This window comes from Petromyzon marinus, chromosome 3 (assembly GCF_048934315.1).
Source record: "Petromyzon marinus isolate PM22_M1 ecotype Great Lakes invasive population chromosome 3, UKy_Petmar_22M1.pri1.0, whole genome shotgun sequence".
Lineage (NCBI taxonomy): Eukaryota > Metazoa > Chordata > Hyperoartia > Petromyzontiformes > Petromyzontidae > Petromyzon > Petromyzon marinus.
Window position 1 is genome coordinate 13,598,411 of NC_133669.1, and position 18,014 is coordinate 13,616,424.

At 41.9% G+C, this 18,014-nt stretch overlaps 1 protein-coding gene across 2 annotated transcripts; it reads right to left on the reverse strand.

The window, feature by feature from the left end:
• Positions 1-339: 339 nt before the first annotated feature.
• LOC116954146 (uncharacterized) lies at positions 340-17,769 on the reverse strand. Of its 2 annotated transcripts, XM_032974616.2 has the most exons (6): positions 17,116-17,769; positions 7,384-7,517; positions 6,524-6,592; positions 6,020-6,157; positions 4,318-5,266; positions 340-4,202 (listed from the first exon to the last, which is right to left on the reverse strand). In XM_032974616.2, exons 1-6 carry the CDS (start codon positions 17,162-17,164, stop codon positions 4,009-4,011), a joined length of 1,533 nt encoding a protein of 510 aa, XP_032830507.2. In that variant the 5' UTR covers positions 17,165-17,769; the 3' UTR covers positions 340-4,008. The 2 variants fall into 2 exon arrangements, with proteins under 2 accessions (XP_032830507.2, XP_032830515.2); XM_032974624.2 differs by having other exon boundaries at positions 340-5,266; positions 17,116-17,766.
• Positions 17,770-18,014: the final 245 nt, after the last annotated feature.

The following is an 18,014-nucleotide window of genomic DNA, read 5'->3' on the forward strand; positions in this document are numbered from 1 at the left end:
GCGTTGTGTATTTTATAGCATTTGTAACGCGAAAGAAAATGTCCCCCTCACTCCCACCGAAGGCGTGCGACTTGGCATGGGCCGTCCCCCCCACCAAAAGCGCGTGAGTTGGTATGGTCGTGCGCACGTCATAAATAAATAAATAGCACGCAAAAATCGCACAAAATCGCTAATGAAACTAATTCAAAGTTGACGGATGTGAAAAAGGAATAGTGCTTGCTCACGGCGGGGCTTACGGCATGGTACCTGGCTATTTTTTATTTAACGTAAACCCCACCGTTGGAGAGCCAAATCCTTCCCAAGCGCGCGAACACACACAATGCCACACACAAACCCACAGACCATTTTTGGCTTTTATATATAGATAGATTACAGTACACCGTTTGCATCGATATTTCAGCCAAAGTATCAGACATTAAAAAAGCACGTTTGAATCATAAAAAAACACATTCACAAAGCAGAATGGTGATTTGACCAGTTTTATGCAACAAAAATGTGGTTCAAATTGCCTTTCTGCGAACACATTAATTAAGCTGTACCTTTACTTTTGGTAGAATAAATAATTAGGAGGAAATCTCTATGCATTACATTCGAAAGTACAATTCCCATATATGGCTTGAGGAACATACTTCGATGCCGTTTGTAAAAAAAACATGAATATGTACAACCGTTACCTTAAAAAATGTTCATTCACATTACAAAGAAAATACATTCAAAGAACAGTATAGGATGGTACAGGCATTCTCATTACGACAAAACATTGTACCGTTTGTAAATGATGATTACTGATAATATATTATGATTCACGATTGCAAATGACTATTAGTGATTGTAAATGACAATGATTAAGGATTGTAAATATCAGCAATGGCTGCAAGTGCTCGTTACGTATATAATTAATGACAAAGATTTTGGAATGATTTGCACCCTAAACTACTTTCACTCTTGGTGAGTTCAGAGAACATGGTGTAATTTCTTACAATGGTGAAGCTCAACAAACAGGATAAAAAAAATTCAAGTATACATTTTATGAAATACATGGTGCTTTAAAAAACATGTTAACACTTAATAATAGGGTTTTTTCCCCTTTTTTCTGGCAACAAAACTGAAACCTTTTTTACAAGGATTCATGTCTGCATTAACCACAATACCTGCAGTCAAAATGCAAAAAAAACATACTATGATAATATATGCATTGTCCTTGAAACTGATTGGTCTACATAAAAAAAGCCGTCCCTTGATGTGGACCAATCAGTTTCAAGGACAATGGATATATTATAATGTTTTTTTGCATTTTGACTGCAGGTATTGTGGTTAATGCAGACATGAATGCTTGTAAAAAAGGTTTCAGTTTTGTTGCCAGAAAAAAGGGGAAAAACCCTATTATTATATTGTGGTACTGGCAAAGGAGGTCTAATGATGTTAACACTCATGCGAATTTGCAACAATACCACTAAGAAATGTGCTGCTGCCTCCAGGCTCTGGAGACCACCTGGAGAAGATTCCAGACGTGTTGACAATGATGGCGAACAAGTGTATACTGACTTTTTGAAGCTATTAACATACATTTGTTATCATGTTACAGTGCATTATCTATTCTTTTTCCATCAAAAACGATAGTCCCATGTAAGTGTTAATATTGTTTTTGAACCACCCTGTTTATCACTGGCACATTACAGGAGAGATGCTTAACTTTCATTATATTTACTTTTTTGATTGTGTACGTTTATCGTCGTCCCCCCCCCCCCCCCAGTTTTATCCCAAGTATGCTTTTGGAATTGTCACAAAAGATAAAGTATTGTGTCCATTTTAATTAGCAACAGTGCAACCTTCTTCACCCTGCCGTGTTGGAGAAGTCCGAGAAAAGAGATCTCACGGAACTGCTTCTTAAATCTATTTGAACAACTCGAGCCTTTTGCCTGTCACCGGACGGGTGTGTATTGCAGTAAATCTGAAACTTGCAAACGAAAATCAGACCGCGACGTGATATATTAATTGCATCAATTTGCGTGCAATTTGTAAGGGCGCGGTGACACAGACCTATTTTATTTTAAGGTTATAATCCCTTGTTCATCATGACGTCCTTTTTACTTTGATGTCTCAACAGCGTCACGGAGATCACGTGACGTGAGGGTTCTGCCTTTGTAGTGAGGGTGAGATCACGTGACGCGAGGGTTCTGCCTTTGTAGTGAGGGTTGTCAGTTGACGCCGAGGGGGAGGAGGAGGCGCCTCGCCCCTCCCCCATGTGGAGTGACGTCACCCGCTAATTATTATGAATTGGTGGGGGGGGTGTCCATTTGGAGGACGTCACCTTATGATTATTAATGAGGGGGTCCATTCGATGTGGAGTGACGTCACCTGCTCATGATTATTAATGAGGGGGGAGGGTGCTCCATGTGAAGTGACGTCACTTGCTCATGATTATTAATGGAGGGGGGGGTGTCCATTTGGAGGACGTCACCTGTTCATGATTATTAATGAGGGGGGCTGGTCGACGTGGAGTGACATCCCGAGTGTTAAGGACAGACATTCCTGGGTGATTATAGTAGGTATGGCTGCTTATGAGGGGGCATCACTTTCCCATCCACCTTGCGAGAGAGAAGTGCTCATCGCATCACAGTCAACCAGCATTTTAAATGCTCACAGGGGGAATTTTTTTTGCCAAATTAGGTGCCGAACAACATCTGAAATGGGGTCGGAGTTAATGCACAGTAATTGGTGACCAGGCTGAGAACATCAACTCAACACGTTCGAGAACTCGAGATAATCATGGGCGGCTGCCCGGATTTGAACTCAACAATGCCACTTCAACATTTACCTGAGCCACCCGGTGATCTCGCTGAAGACATACATCAAAAAATCACTCTCAAACAATGCTTGAGAATGATTTTGGAATATAACACGAAGCTATGATAGCCAAATGTTGCAATACATTCTACGGTGAGCATATACGGTATATAGCCAGTTGTCTTAGCTATAGGACCCATTTGAAGTAAAATGTAATTTACAGTTTACATTTTTCACAAACTGTTCTGCCCTTTGGCAAGCCGCTGCTAGATGACATCTTCCATTATTGATCGTGGAGGATGTTTGACGGCACACTGGTCGGTGTAGACCAGTTCAGATATATAACGCGTCACTGCTGATAGCTATGGCTGGGAATTTAACTCTGATCACCCGATTCATAGTGCAGCATGATAAACACTGTACTATCACTCCACCCCTTAAACTTATAGAACAAAGTGTCTTAATTGCAACTCTAAACCTAAGATGTGTCATTGCTCACTAAATATTATTCTTACGGCATTGAATAGAGAATGCAAGCTGTTCAGGTTATTACTTAGCAGAATGGTTGAGAAAATAATTTATAACTGCAATGTTGAAAAAGGACAATGACTGTACACTTAAAATTGGCTGTGTAAAAAAAAATGATACAAAAAATATCTATTTCATGGATTTTTGGTAGTTTCCACGGAACAAGATATGTTACTTTTAGCTGAACTAAATAGTATTATCATCATGGGACCCTTTGATAGTATCAAAATGATGACAAAGGAACAGTTACCCTTGTCAGAAATAATACATGTGTTAAGATGCTAAAACACCAAATAGACACTTATGGCAAGGCATCAAGACCGCATTAATCACACGTTATTTAACTGCTCAATCCGCATCATCAATGCTGTGATATTTTCATTGCCCTTTGTGCTGTTCACCCTATGGCCGGCCAATCTCTAGTCTAACACCGATGAGACAAGGCCACAAATGAGGCTCTCTCTGGTGTAGGCCAATCAGTTTCAAAGACAATGATTATATTTTATATCAAATCATGTTTTACCACAAGTATGTGTGAGTAATGCAGACTTTATGCCTTGCGCAGGGTGTATATTTGGTATTTGAACATCTTAACACCTGTATTCATGGCGGAAAAGGGTAAAGGCTTTTTTTCCATCAGTAATACCACAATGCAACTTCACACATCTTTCGATGGCTGTACAATGTAAAATATTAAAACGTATTAAACACACGACATTCGATTTTTTTTTTAAATGTTGCAACTCCTAGTACATTCTGCAAACACCACATGTAAATCCCCATTATCAAAAATAAGACCGTGTCTGTGTGAACAGTGCGATTCGCTGCAGAGGTGGAACACTGATGACGCTGATCTGCTGGCTTAAGAGGATCGATCGGTGGCCCTTCTGCAATGGAAAAATATGTACGTTTATTCACCCCTCTGACCACTTAATCTCAATCAGTGTTGAACAATTTAGTCTGAAGGCGTATGTTTGCCACGATGCCTGTTTGCTTCCGTACCATTGTGGCGCTTTGCTGGACGAGGATAACTGTCGGAACTTGGGGGTAGCTCGCTACCATTTGCCAAGGTGGGGACAGCATCTGGTCGCTTGGCTTGGTGGTGGTCTGTGGTCGTACCTCTGCTCGTTTGCCTCGTGCTCTCGGTGGGATGCGATGCAATGTTTTTTGACGGCCTGGTGCTCGACTCTATTTGTTCCCTCTTCGTGCTCGACGAGAAGCTGGGCTCACTCGGACTTGCAGCCGAAAAGTTTCCAATAAAGCGCGGCGTGCCGGTGGCATTTACTTGCTTGTCGGGAGATGTGCCGAGATTCAGATCGCCGTCTGAAGTAACTTTCGACGGTGCAACAGTTGCACCGCCCGTACCAGTCTGGGTAGAATCTACTGAGTGCCCGCTCACCGTCGTGCTGTCGAGGTCAATGCGTTCATTATTTGTCGATGCAGTAACGCGAGTGACGAATGAGGTCAAGAGAGTCGAGTCAGAGGCATAGGAACCCGTGGAGTTTGTCTCCATGGGTGGGGTGGCCACCTCCCTATGGGACACTGCGCTGGAGGTGATGTTGGCTATGGCCTGGGCTGTCGCATTGGATGTCGCGTTCACTTCGTCTAAAGCCATGGAATTGGTGAACATGTTGCGTACACGATTGAAAGTGCCAATAGTGACGCTCTGGTCTAAACCACGAGCAGCTGTGGTTTCGTGTTGATTGTCTAAATACATGGAGGTGTTGGTGGTCAAAGTCTCGTCTGAATACGTGGCAGTGGATAATGAAATATGTGTGTTACCTGCCACTGTCGGTTTTTCAGTATGATGTAGGAATATGCAGGACTCTAAATGATTTTGGAATGTTTTAAAATCAGCTTTATATTTCTTCAAATAGCCTAAAACCGATTGTAATTTGTAAATAAGTTCTGAAGGAGATATCTTTGTCTTGCTGTAACTCTTGGTGATTTTCTGAGGAACAAAAACATTGTTTAACCAAATATTCGCTCACAGTGTACCGTAACTGCAATATTTATTATTTTCAACTCCATGACTGGCAGTAAAAAAAAACGAATTCACGTTTTTTAGCTGGGATTATTACAGCTCTTATGTATGCGTGAATGCGTGTTGAACTTTTTTTTCGCACTGTATGTAGCCAACCGTGCTAATCGATTAGCTCATTAATCATAGCATGTTGATATAGTTTGTTGTCCACCCCCGCACCTCTTATTAGCAACATACAGTAACAAGCAGCACACCCGTCCTTCGGACATGACTGATACGTCGCACACAATTCCGAACATCACAACTAACCGGAAAGTATTAGGAGAGCTATACAGCACCACCGCAAAAATACTGCAAAAAACCTACGCAGAAGAAAATTGAGTTTGAGTTTGGAGTATAGCTTGAATGCTCATACACTCAGCAGGTCTTTAATTACGTTTGTCGCTATGCACATTTGGCGGTGACAAATGTTGAACTCGACCCAACAAGCGACCTCCGTATTGATTTATTTGGGTCCTGAGAGTGGGTGCTTTTGTTATATCATCACCTCCCAGTGACAGCTGTCCCCGTGCAGCACTGGCTAGTAGGTGAACATCCGGCTGCCAGTAGGGGGCGACGTTGCTTAGTGGTTTCTCTATTGAGTAGTTTTTGAGTAATTTGTGAAAGTTGCCAAATTTGGACATGACACCGAACATAAACGGGCAAGTCTTAGCGTCTTACCTTTAATATGTCGAGGACGCTCATTTCATCTAAAATATCGTTGATGTGTTTCTGAACTGGATGCTGTTCATGCAGATGGCTGTTTAGATGTTTCAAATCGTTGTTCAGAAGGTGGAAAGACAATCCAGTTGTACATATCTGGTTATGACAAAAATGAAACGTACAGTAATTCAATTATACTCATGAATCGAAATAATGTTTATTTTCCCACACTGTAGTACTTTTGCAAAGTCTTCTCTCTGGGGTGAATGCCGGACAGCAAAGCAGACGTTCCACACAGCCATCGTGATTCCACCGCCGAGCTTCCAATATATGTTGCCTCAGTTGCATATGCATTACGTACTATTGGCATATTACAATGTTCATGGATGGACTACAGGCGAGTGGATAACATGAGAAAAGTGAAATTATACGAAGCGTGACGGGATATATTAAAATTGAGTTATAAAACATACGTGTAAGCAGCATACAAAATGTTCTGCTTTTATAGATGGTGTGACTCACCTCATCCTCAGCCTTAATATCAGGCAACACGTTTGTCTCGACCTTGTAGTCCAGTGGAAATAATACCATCTAAAAGTACAAAATGTTTGTGGTTATATATTGAACAAAACCCATTTGAGTTTGTATACAATTCCATTCTCAACACTGAACATCATTCATATCCTGCACTGCACTGGTGCTCGCGGTTGTGCTGGACGGCTCTCCGTTGTGTTTTTGCGTTGTTACCACGTGCTGTTCAGCGTGATGTCCGACATTTTTTTCTACACATACAGGGAGCTTCGGAAATTGAATTCAGCAGCTCAAGAGAGTACATGAGTTACTAAATGCAATCCCTTAAGAAGCTCTGAGCTCGTGGAACGAAACGTCGGACATCATGCTGAACAACATGCAGCACAACCCGAATACACAATTGTTAATAAGTACCGAGTGTCACTGTGGTCTAGTTTGCTATTGATATATCAGCCTATTTTATCTTCTTCCAATATGAAGTACTTTTCTGTTAATTGGTGTTATAAGACTGTAAATTGCGTGTGTTTGGAGTGTGGATTTTCAATTATGCCTGCACACCATTGCCAATTCAGTCTTAATATTTTCTCTAGTATCAACTATTATGCTTAAATCAAATGTGAATATTAATTTTGGAAGGAGATTTTTATTTTATAAATTTGGATTGTTAAAGGAAAACTAATGGCCCTGACATTTCTTGCTCCACTAGGGGGAGCTTTAGAGAGCCATTCGAGAGAGTATTTTGCTTGCTGTTCCACGCTGGAATTACTCAACACATACGTCAATAATCAATGTGAAGTAACTACAATATTGAGTGAAACAACTTGTGTAGGAGTGAGCTAAGCGATTCTTACCATGTTGTTTTTAAAATTGGGCATCGATATAATGCCCTCAATCATTTCCAGATTATTAGAATCATCTTCATTGGCAGGATGAGCGTTCGTACCAGGCACTTGCTGGTACTGTAGTAGGAGGAGAGTGCAAAGTGCTGTGGGGAAGGAAAAAGACAAATTATTAGATTACATGACACATTATTTTCGTATGCCAATTATTCATGTATGTTACAGTGTATATTATTACGATAATGTGTGATCTCTTTTTACCTATTCAACATAACGTTACATGGATTCGATGTTTTAATGTATAAAATATCTAAAGTTAAAACATGGATTAGAAAAAAGTATTTTAATCGAGGTTTTTTTTGTTAGGGTTAGAATAAAAATATATTTTACCAGTTGGTAAAAAATACAATTTTGTTAAACCATTGCTTCCACATGCAACACAAACATGAAGGATATTTTTGTAATCCTATTACGTTATTTGTTACCTTTGGCCAATTTTTACTCATCTTCTTTGGTTCTTTCGGTAAAGTCACGTAGAATGAGAATAAAATAATAAATTGATAAAATAAAATAACACAATAATATTCTCACGACGTTTCAATTTATTAGTTTATTCTCATTCTACGTGACTTTACCGAAAGAACCAAAGAAGATGAATCATTGCAGTCACGAAAGCTTTAAATCGAAATTTTTACTCAAATAAATATTTAAAAGCACAAGTAAAAAACAGGAAAGCGTTCTCCATCATTATTATAATCTTGAAATGTTTATCGATGCTGACGCCATCCCTCGTGGCCCAGTGCTGCTGCCATCCTTCTCATCCCCGCACATGAACCGATCTCATCTCCACATCTCTGTGGTGGTCGTCCTCTTGGACGCATTCTCTCCTTTGGCTGCCATTCGGTCAACAGTCTCATGGGTCGGCCATCATCCCCACCCAGCCATGCATCCTGCCCAAGCCCATTCAATTGTCTTAGTTGTCAAAATGAGTTCTGCCTTGTCTTTGCTTCAAGATCGGCATGCCAGTTGTCTGTCTCTCAGTGTAATAACAAGCATGCATGTCTTCAAGCTTCTTTACGGAATGTTCAACTTTTATTCCATCTTTTTTAGCCTCCATGTGTCTGATTAATGTCAAAGACAACAGTGTGTACTGATTAAAGAAATGGTATTCTTCAGATACATTGGTTTGCTTCTTTTCATTATCATGTTCCACTTCTCAAAGGCACTCCACCCTGCTTTTTTTCTCTCTGCTTTACTTCATAATGTTCATGTCTAGCTGCTTCAAGAACAGCCCGAGGTACAAATATTACGTCGTGTTTTCTTGCGTTGTGTCCCTTCGACGGTAATTGTTATTATATTGAGCAGGTACTTTTTAAAACATGAACAAAAATCAAGTTATAAAAAAGTTGACGTGGAAATTATCTTTGAGTGTCATCATTTATTTAGTCTTACATATCAGCTGATCGTGATGCCCACTGCTGCACACAAAAGTCCCAAAACTTCACCTAAATTACAGTTACGCCCAAAATCAACACTTTTTTTAAAAATCACCTACATTTTCTCTTTAGAACAGAAACGTATAAAGTCTGATGAATTATAGACGAGATAGGTAAGAAAGTATGTCAAACCAACTTCATGTTACATCAATTTGCGAATCAATATCCTTAATACCATTCATCATACAGAGTGATACATTTATAGATGTCCTACTGATTTATAATGACCCTCTAACTTTTTTCTTAACAGCTGACTGAATATTGAATGTTCAAATGTTGAATTCTTGCATTGAGTTTTGGTGGCAAATGTGTTGAGGCTTGAAATACAATGTTTTCTCTATCATGATTCCCTATTATTTTAGTGGGGTATGTAAATTACTCACCCCTACAATACATTTGGGATCTATATCGCATCTAAATTCAACCGCTTCTCAACACCATGATACTGTAGAATAGTACTTATTGACACCAAGGGTAAATGTAGAACCAGACGGAGACGAGGATTCTTACTTAAGGCTGCTTGCCGTTTATTCACACTCATACACACTCTGGCTACTATACACTCACTCTCTGCACTCGACACTTACACCCATTATGGCGCACATCAGAACTCTGTCCATTACGCGGACATCCCTTCAGCTATCCACGCCCTTGTACGGCTCCACTTTGTCTACCCCCTCGTCTGCCCGGGGCGGGGGATCATCCAACACCGCCCGGCGGCGAGGTGAGACCTCCACATCTCGAGCCCTTCTTCGGCGGCGGCTGGGATGTCGTCCACGCAGGCCCTCGTTCCTCTCTCTCCCAACGGCTTCACTCTCCCCAAGGCGACCCAGAACTCACGCACACTCCTGCCTATAATTGAATCGATTGGCGGTGACCTGGGTCACGAAAACCTCCATAACTCCGAAACCAGAAGGCCTATGAAGACCGGAGATGTCACTGAGCCCGATACGCCAAATATGGAAATAAAAAAACGTACGCAAAACACCCATAAAAACGGGGGGCCGCTGGGGATTTGTGCGTGGCAACGGCTGTTTATTGCTTGTTTTGAAAGTACATCAGGATGCTGGTCTGGTCATTCCCCAGCACGTTCTGCTTCTTACGGGGGCGGCCACCCTCCTTGTCTTTGGGAGCGAGACCACTGGGAGGCAATGGCGCACCAGGTGCTCTCTTGGTACGGCCGGCGGTCACGGTCGTGCCGGCAGGATCGACATCGTCGTCATCATCATCATCATCGCTCCCAGCGTCGCCCTCAGGCAGGACAGGGTGGCAGTACCAGCGATGCTCCCAGAAAAAAAACCTTAAACTAAGCCCGGCCCACCAATATTTTGCGGTGACCCGGGCTACCGCCAATCGATTCATATTATATCCCCCTTCATTCTGAGTCCGCACGTGCTCCCATGGCACCAACCCCGTCTTCCCACACGCACACCTGCTGCCCCCAATTTCCCTCACTCACAGAGAGACTTGCGCAAGGTTGCATCATACATGCCCTTGCACGACCTTTCCACAAGTCACACTTTCCCGTGTTCGTACCTCGTGGCACTCCTCTACAATACCACTGTCAAGCAAAAGATGGCCGGATTGAAAAACATAGAAATGCAATGCAGTGTATTTATGCGTAGTATCCTATTTTCAACACTTTTTAAAATATATATTTAAATAAGCTCCATCAGCACATGCAGCGAAACATCAGACGTCGTTAATTCATTCAGAAAATTGTAAACGCGCACTAATTGGACGTACATTAAGAGAAAAGTTTTAAGGCAATGACGCCGATGTGCAGCGACTGGAGCTGCGACAGAGAATTGTCGTTTGCCTCGTCTGCTCCGAGAGACCACGGGCTCGACAAGGAGGCCACTTGATTCAGATCGTGCCAAACAACACGTGGTACAACCCGCAAATAGATACGCAGTCGCTGCATTCAAAACCCCAAAGCCATCCGAACAAATCTGTCCGCCCACCGCTTGCTGTGACAGTTTTGTGTGTTGCGTACCATTGCCTTCAGCATGTCTGGTTTGATAGCAGAAGAGGTCAGTCCGGATTTGGAGGAGGTGGGGGGGGAATATTTATCTGTTTATCATCACATACAGTATTCAACTTTATGCATGAAAAGTCTGTGGAACATCGACAATTTGTAAAAAAAAGGCATTTTGCTTAATTCATGTAAAACGTATAAGCACTCATTTAAGGATGGGTTGTCCAGTGGCTGCAAAACGCACGAGAGCGTCACGTTCCTGCAGCTGGTAAAGACGATGTGCAAATGTGTGTCCTGTGGACAGCCAAAGGGCTTCACCAAGTAAATGTGCAATGTTGAGCCAACGTTGGTATGTGGTTGAAACCATTGGACTAACTTTGGCCCAACGTTCTGTGTTTACTGTGATCCATTGTCTCACAGGTTAAGACATTCATCAAAATTTGGCATTCTAGAGATTTAAATACTCATCGTTGCTGGGACCGTTTATTTTGCTTCAATCTGTAGTAGCATCTTTCAATTGACTGCACTATTTTCTACTCTGCAATAATAAGTACTACTGTACAGTGTATGTGAAAAAACGTCCACAGGAATGTAGGCTGCAAGCAGCAATGATAGAATGAAAACAGAATGTGTAGATGACTGAGGCCAAACACCACACAATTGCCACCTTTTTTTTTGCTCGTCAAGAGGAATTTCCCGTACAAATATATCCAAAATGAACCCGGGAAAATCCTGTGCAGCACTGTGGCTGGCTCAGCTGTCGCTCAGAACTTTCCATCCAACCACAGAACCACTCCCCGTCGGATCCCAGAGATGACACTTGAATCGTTTGTTTGCATGTATTTTCCAACAAATGACGGGCTATTTTTTTTATCTTACCAGGTAAGGCCCATGAAGCTATATAGCTATTTTTCAGAAGCGACCTGGCCATAAATGATAGCTCAACGAAGTGGCCTTTGTGGACATTTATAGCAGCCAAACACTCGAAACGCCTGTTTCTAAATGTGTGTGTGGGGGGTGGGGGGAACCGGACAACGTGGTGAACACTCTACGTGACCACGGGGAGAACATGCAAACTCCAAATATCTTGGCAAGGTAGTTAACATCTCACCACATAAAAAGAGAAACAGAGTTTTGGTCGACTGGTCTAGTTATAGAAATATTTTCTGAATATTTTTTTTTCCACCAAAAGTGTCCCGCGTGTTAACTGACACTTGCGTAGCTAACAAGTAACGACATTTATAATCTATAAATTGCACAGTATGGATTTTTTGCAATGACTATCACACGCAGTCAAGCACATACATAATTAAGTGGTGCACACCGCCGGTTCGCATTGAATGTAACCTAGCCATGACAGTTAAAAATGGCGTGCGAGTGAGTTTTAATGACATATAAATAGGTAGAGACTATTGGCACATTTTAGTGTGTTTGGCAGATTGTTCCATGTTAAAGCAGTTCTGTGTCTGGAAGGCAGTGCGTCTGTTTGGGTTTCATGTATACATGTGTACATAGATATTGGGCACCCGGTGAGCCAACCTCCTAATGTGGGGGAAAGCCATATCAGGTTTTCATACACGTGGCAGTGATTTTGTTATGTAGACACACTATAAGAGAAACCTTCAGAGAGTGTAGATAGCATCTACGTTTTTAAGGCAGGTATGATAAAATACAACGGCAGTATAATCTAGAGCTGGGGTGAAATCTGGACAAAATCTGGTATTTCCAACATTCGGAATGCAGTCAAAACATTAAAAATGCCCCTTTCACTCTGTGAACTATAAAAGGCGTGGTTTTTCCCACAACATGTTTTCCTGTCCTTCCCCCGCACCTCCGATTAGCACGGTTGGCTATGTATGGTGCGAAAGAAATTCAACATACATACATACAACTCTGTGAGTTATTAATATTCATCATATTAAAACATAAATTCGTTTAGTAATACTCTGGTCATTGAAGGGGGTTGTCTGTTAACCAAGAGCTACTATGAGGTGGCTGTTCATATGCCAATTTAATACTGGTTATGAGAAAACATTTTTTTTAATGGAATTCCCACCAGGCTCAAGGGTGTAAAGTGCAGTCTTGACTCTCTCTCTAGTGGCCTCTCTATGTGCTAAGGAAGGGCCATTGACCAAAATATTACCTATTATATATTTTTTTTATTTTAAGGCCAAAGCATTATTGATGAAAGCGTTGAGTGTTTTGTTAAATGTGGCTCTGCACCACTGCCAACGCAGCATCACCAAATAATGTTTAATTTTAAAATGAATTTATTATAGACATTCTCAGTCCACCAATAGATGAAGGCCATCCCCACACTATATCGTTTTGTTGTATGTATGTTGAACTTCTTTCGCACCATACCTAACCAATCGTGCTAATCGGAGGAACAGTTGTTGACCATACTCCACCCAAATAGTCAGTGGGTGTTGGCAAAGGGGGTGAAGGTTCCAATATCACTTGCAAGTGGTGTTAGCTATGGATGGGCATCAAGCTAAACGAAACTTTTTATTTTACCAGGTAAGGCCCACTGAACTATATAGCTTTTTTTTCAGAAGCGACCTGGCCACAAATGATTGTGCAACAAAGTAAATGGCTTATCATGTGGGAATGTATAGCAGCCAAATACTCTGAACGCATGTTTGTAAATGTGGAGGGAAAAACCGGAGGACCCGGAAAAAAATCCTCGTGACCACGGGGAGAATACGCAAACTCCAAATAATACAGGTGTCATGGTCAGCGATTGAACCCACGACCTCCTGTATACCAGGCGAGGTAGTTAACATCTCGCCACCACGGCACAAGAGGTGTCCAGGTTCACCGTGCAACTCGATAACCGCTCCAACTCTTATAAAAAATTACTGGGACAATTTTCATGAGCAGCAGAACACGAACGCAATTCGATTACGATTTGCGTTTGTGTTCTTTTGATTCTGTCAAAACATTGACGAGGAAAATGGAAAGGTTTGCTCGCTGATGCAGTGTTACATCATGCCTGTATAATAACAATGTTTGCGGGTGGCAACAATTTCCAGATTTCGAATAAATTTTACTCTTAGGAAATTGGTCTAGTACACAACAGTACTTTTGTAGTGTTTATGTTAATAAGTTATTCTTCTTAGTATTTATCTCATTAAGTGCAGATTACTTTCTGAATCGACTCTCTCCAGTCTTCGATCTATAGCCATCACCACAGTAACGCTACCGCATGCTCTCATGACCCCCCGTTGACAAATTCTCGTCATGTCTTCTTTGCTCTGCCATTCTCTCTCTTTTACTAAACTTTCATATGTTACAACCATATCTGTCTATTCTCACTCAACTTCTCCTCTCTCGATGATATTAATTTTACTCGTGCTACTTCTGTGTTGCTCACATGCTATCTTCAACTGACTTCACAAATCTATCTCAGCAATATCATCTCTGTCACCCTTATGTGTTCCAGACCATGTTTCTTTCCCAGAACTCTGAGCCATACATGGACACTTGTGTAATCACCGTCACTGTGCACTACTCCTTTAAGTTACATGTTATTACAGTACAGTATTATTAAATATCGGCATTGCATAAACACAAATATTCATATCACTTGAATATGTATTGGAATCATGTGTTTCCAACACTGTAATTATGCTTTTAAAAAAAATACTCTCTGGTTCTTTCGGTAAAGTCACGTAGATAGAAAAAAAAAATTGAAAAAATAAAATAATAAAAGAGCACGACGTTTCGGTCGCAACACAAGTGTCCGTCATCAGGTGAGATTGATTTCAGAAACTTGCCCACCGAATTTAATCACTAGTTGATTCAACGACCTAACGTCAGTTTGTTTTTTTATGTTTCCTATCATTTGTATTCCGTGGGCATGTACTGTTAACATGACAAAAAATGTTTCGCGCACAAACCCGCAAAAACAAAGTCATAGGAATATACAGATACAATAATCTTTCCATACACTGTCATGCTTGCACGTGCCAGATTGACGACGCAAAGGGGCTGTGATGATAAATGCATAGATAACCAAGGTACCCAACATTCTTTCTATTCCAATTTCCATGCCCAGCCATTTAAAAATAAGAAAAAAAGGCTGTGTGCAGTTATAAAGATGCCTTTTGTTGTGATGGTGCAATGGTCGGCAGGCTGAGTTGGCAATCCAGAAGTCGCCTGTTTAATCCCCTGGCATGAAAGATAAAAAAGGGTAATGGTGCAAGCCACTGCCTGGCACAGAAGCCACCACTACTCTTCCACGCTAGCCAGATGTCTTGGAAGAGACGGAGAGTTACTCACACTTTAATCCACCACACGTGACCTGCCGATCGACTAAATTACACGTAAATTTCGATTTAAAGCTTTCGTGACTGCAGGGATTCATCTTCTTGGTTCTTTCGGTAAAGTCACGTAGAAGGGAAATAATAAAGTAATACAAATTACACATTAAATATTAATGTATTACTTCCCTTCTACGTGACTTTACCGAAAGAACCAAGAAGATAAATAACACTTGCTGGGTGGACTGAGGCGGGATCGAAATGCCAGCGTGCTAACCGCCGCACACGACGGCAATTTTATATTTCCTACGAAGATGCAATGCAACACGTTCTGTAAGGCAGCAGTGTCTGGACACAAATATATATTTAACTTGGCTACGTGACACGTTCCCTGGCGGATTCAAGCGAGATGACGCAGCAGTGAGAAGGCAATCAGCAAACATCTGGCGAATAGATTTGACAAGACACAAAGAAAGATGAACATTGCGTGTACAAGAGCTCGTATCCAGACCACAGAGTTAAAAGAACTAAATGTGTATGGATATTTTGATGTTTCGACCACCAACTCAAGGAGTTTCAAGGAGTTGAGAGAATGTGGCCATCCTTATCTCAATGCACACGATGAGGAGGCCCATTGTGTAAAGGTGTAGTGTAAACTAGGATTTGATATGGGGAATGCATTTTGATGTTTTAGGATGTTTAAATCTAATATTAGACAATTCGGATTGTGTTATTACCTCACTATGTACCCTGTTGAACTGTAATATAACACCTCTGTTATTTTTACATCGCAATAGAACCCCAGTTTCCTTATGCTTCAATAACACTAAAATAGAACACACAGAAGTATCGTTATCATGTTTACTTTAAGACCTAATCTCCAAAAGTATATCCACCCCTCATAAACAACATTGATTACAATTTATAACGTAAACAAAAACGGCCTTTTAATTTGTAAGACTGTAAACTTCTACAACTGATGCTATCTGACCGAGGTAGAAGTAGTTTCAAAGTTTGATATTCGCATGACATTCACAACTACTGTATATCACGTTGACTCTTTAAACCATGATGTGTATGAAACTGGCCCATTGCAAATAGTTTCATAACCTTTGCTTACGTAGAAAATTATTGAGTGTGCTCAGAATGTGTGTGCTGTTGGTCGTGTGTGTGTATATATTCAACAGGTGCTTGCTAACAGCACTTGCCCCAAGTCTGTTAAATGCTCAAATGGGGGATTCATAATAAAGGTTTTTGGGTTAGATCGCGTTTCTATGATTGTGTCGTTAACCCACTACCACCCGACACACCCGACTCGTAAGATTTGTCACGTACACGAAACGTGCCAATGAGTTACTACTTCAGAAAATGCAGTGTGTTGGAGAGTAAATCCACATTTTACAATTTGCGTACGACATTTCGCTTGCGGTGTCGAGAACCATCTTTACTTGACAACCCCTACAAACCCCTACCAATTGGCGTCTGTCATGCGGTCGTGGTGGGTTAACGCCACATGAATATTTTCCGCGATCTAACGCAACAACAACAAAAAACCTTTACTATGGTCGCGAAAGCCTACGTGTTGTATCAGGAGGGTTTGTGTCTTTAGAACGGTGTGTGTGAGAGTGTCGCGACTTGGTTTCGCGACGGTGGTGGTGGCGGTGGTGCTGATGGGAGCCCCAAAGCGAAGTGGCTCACTCAACTCGCGTCACAAACCACAACGACCTCAGTTCGATTCGGCCAAGGTCAGTGGCAAAACAAATATCGGGTCTACTCGGCATTAAATGAGCGCCTGGTGCGGTGTGCATGAAAGATCAAGGGCGACCCGAGGCGTGGTGCTGACCACGCTAATGCAAGATGCGTGTTCGCTCACGGCAACTTTCCCCCAACACGCTCTCAACAGGCGTTTACGGGTGACTTGGGAGAGAATATTTCATCTCCGTGTGGTTTGAGCTCGTTTATGTACGGTGAGCATGCGTGCGCTGAAAGTTGTGTTGGCGCCTACCTGCAGGCAAGCGGGGACGTCTGCATCCACCTCGGCTCATCGGCAGCATCGTGACGGCTGTTGCAAAGTGAATTGCAGTGCGTTCTGTTGGTCGCTGCTTAATTGCTGCAACGTGCACTGAACTCTCTTGCTTCTCTGTCTTGCTGCTCTTGTGTGCTTGCACTGCGTGCTACAGACACGCACTTTCACTTCCTCCAGAGCCACCGCGCGCTCTCTCTCTACGTGCGCGCCCTTATGTAGTGGAGGATGTCACATGATGTTGGGGAATTCCCCACAATGTCCATCCACATTCACACTCCCCTTTTCCGGGGATAATTCATGATTTTATTCTTGCAGTACGATAGTATAGCAGCTGCGGAATAAGGGCACTCGGGGTCTCTTGCCAGGGTTGTTCATATCCGTGGTGGGTGTGTTTGGTTGCAATACTGAGAATGTTACGAGCTTTTTATGTGTGTGGTTTGAGTTGTGACTGCGCTGTGAATTGTGTGTGTGTGTGATTTGAGTTGTGTGACTGTGCCGAGTTGTGTGTGTGTGTGAAAGAGTGCGATTTGAGTTGTGTGAAAGGGTTGTACATCTTGGGCCCCCGCGGTGACGAGATGTGAACTACCTCGTCTGGTATACAGGAGGTCGTGGGTTCGATCCCGACCCTGATGCCTCTATATTTGGAGTTTGCAGTGTTTGATAATAGGGGTTTCTCCTTTTTTCTGGCAACAAAACAGGTGTTAAGATGTTAAAACACCAAACTGAAACTTTTACAAGGAATCATGTCTGCATTAACCTCAATGCTCGTGGTCAAAATGCAAACCAAAAACATACTCTGATAATATATGCATTGTCCTTAAAACTGATTGGTCCACACCAGAGACAGCTTTCTTTTGAGCCTCGTCTCAAACGGTGTT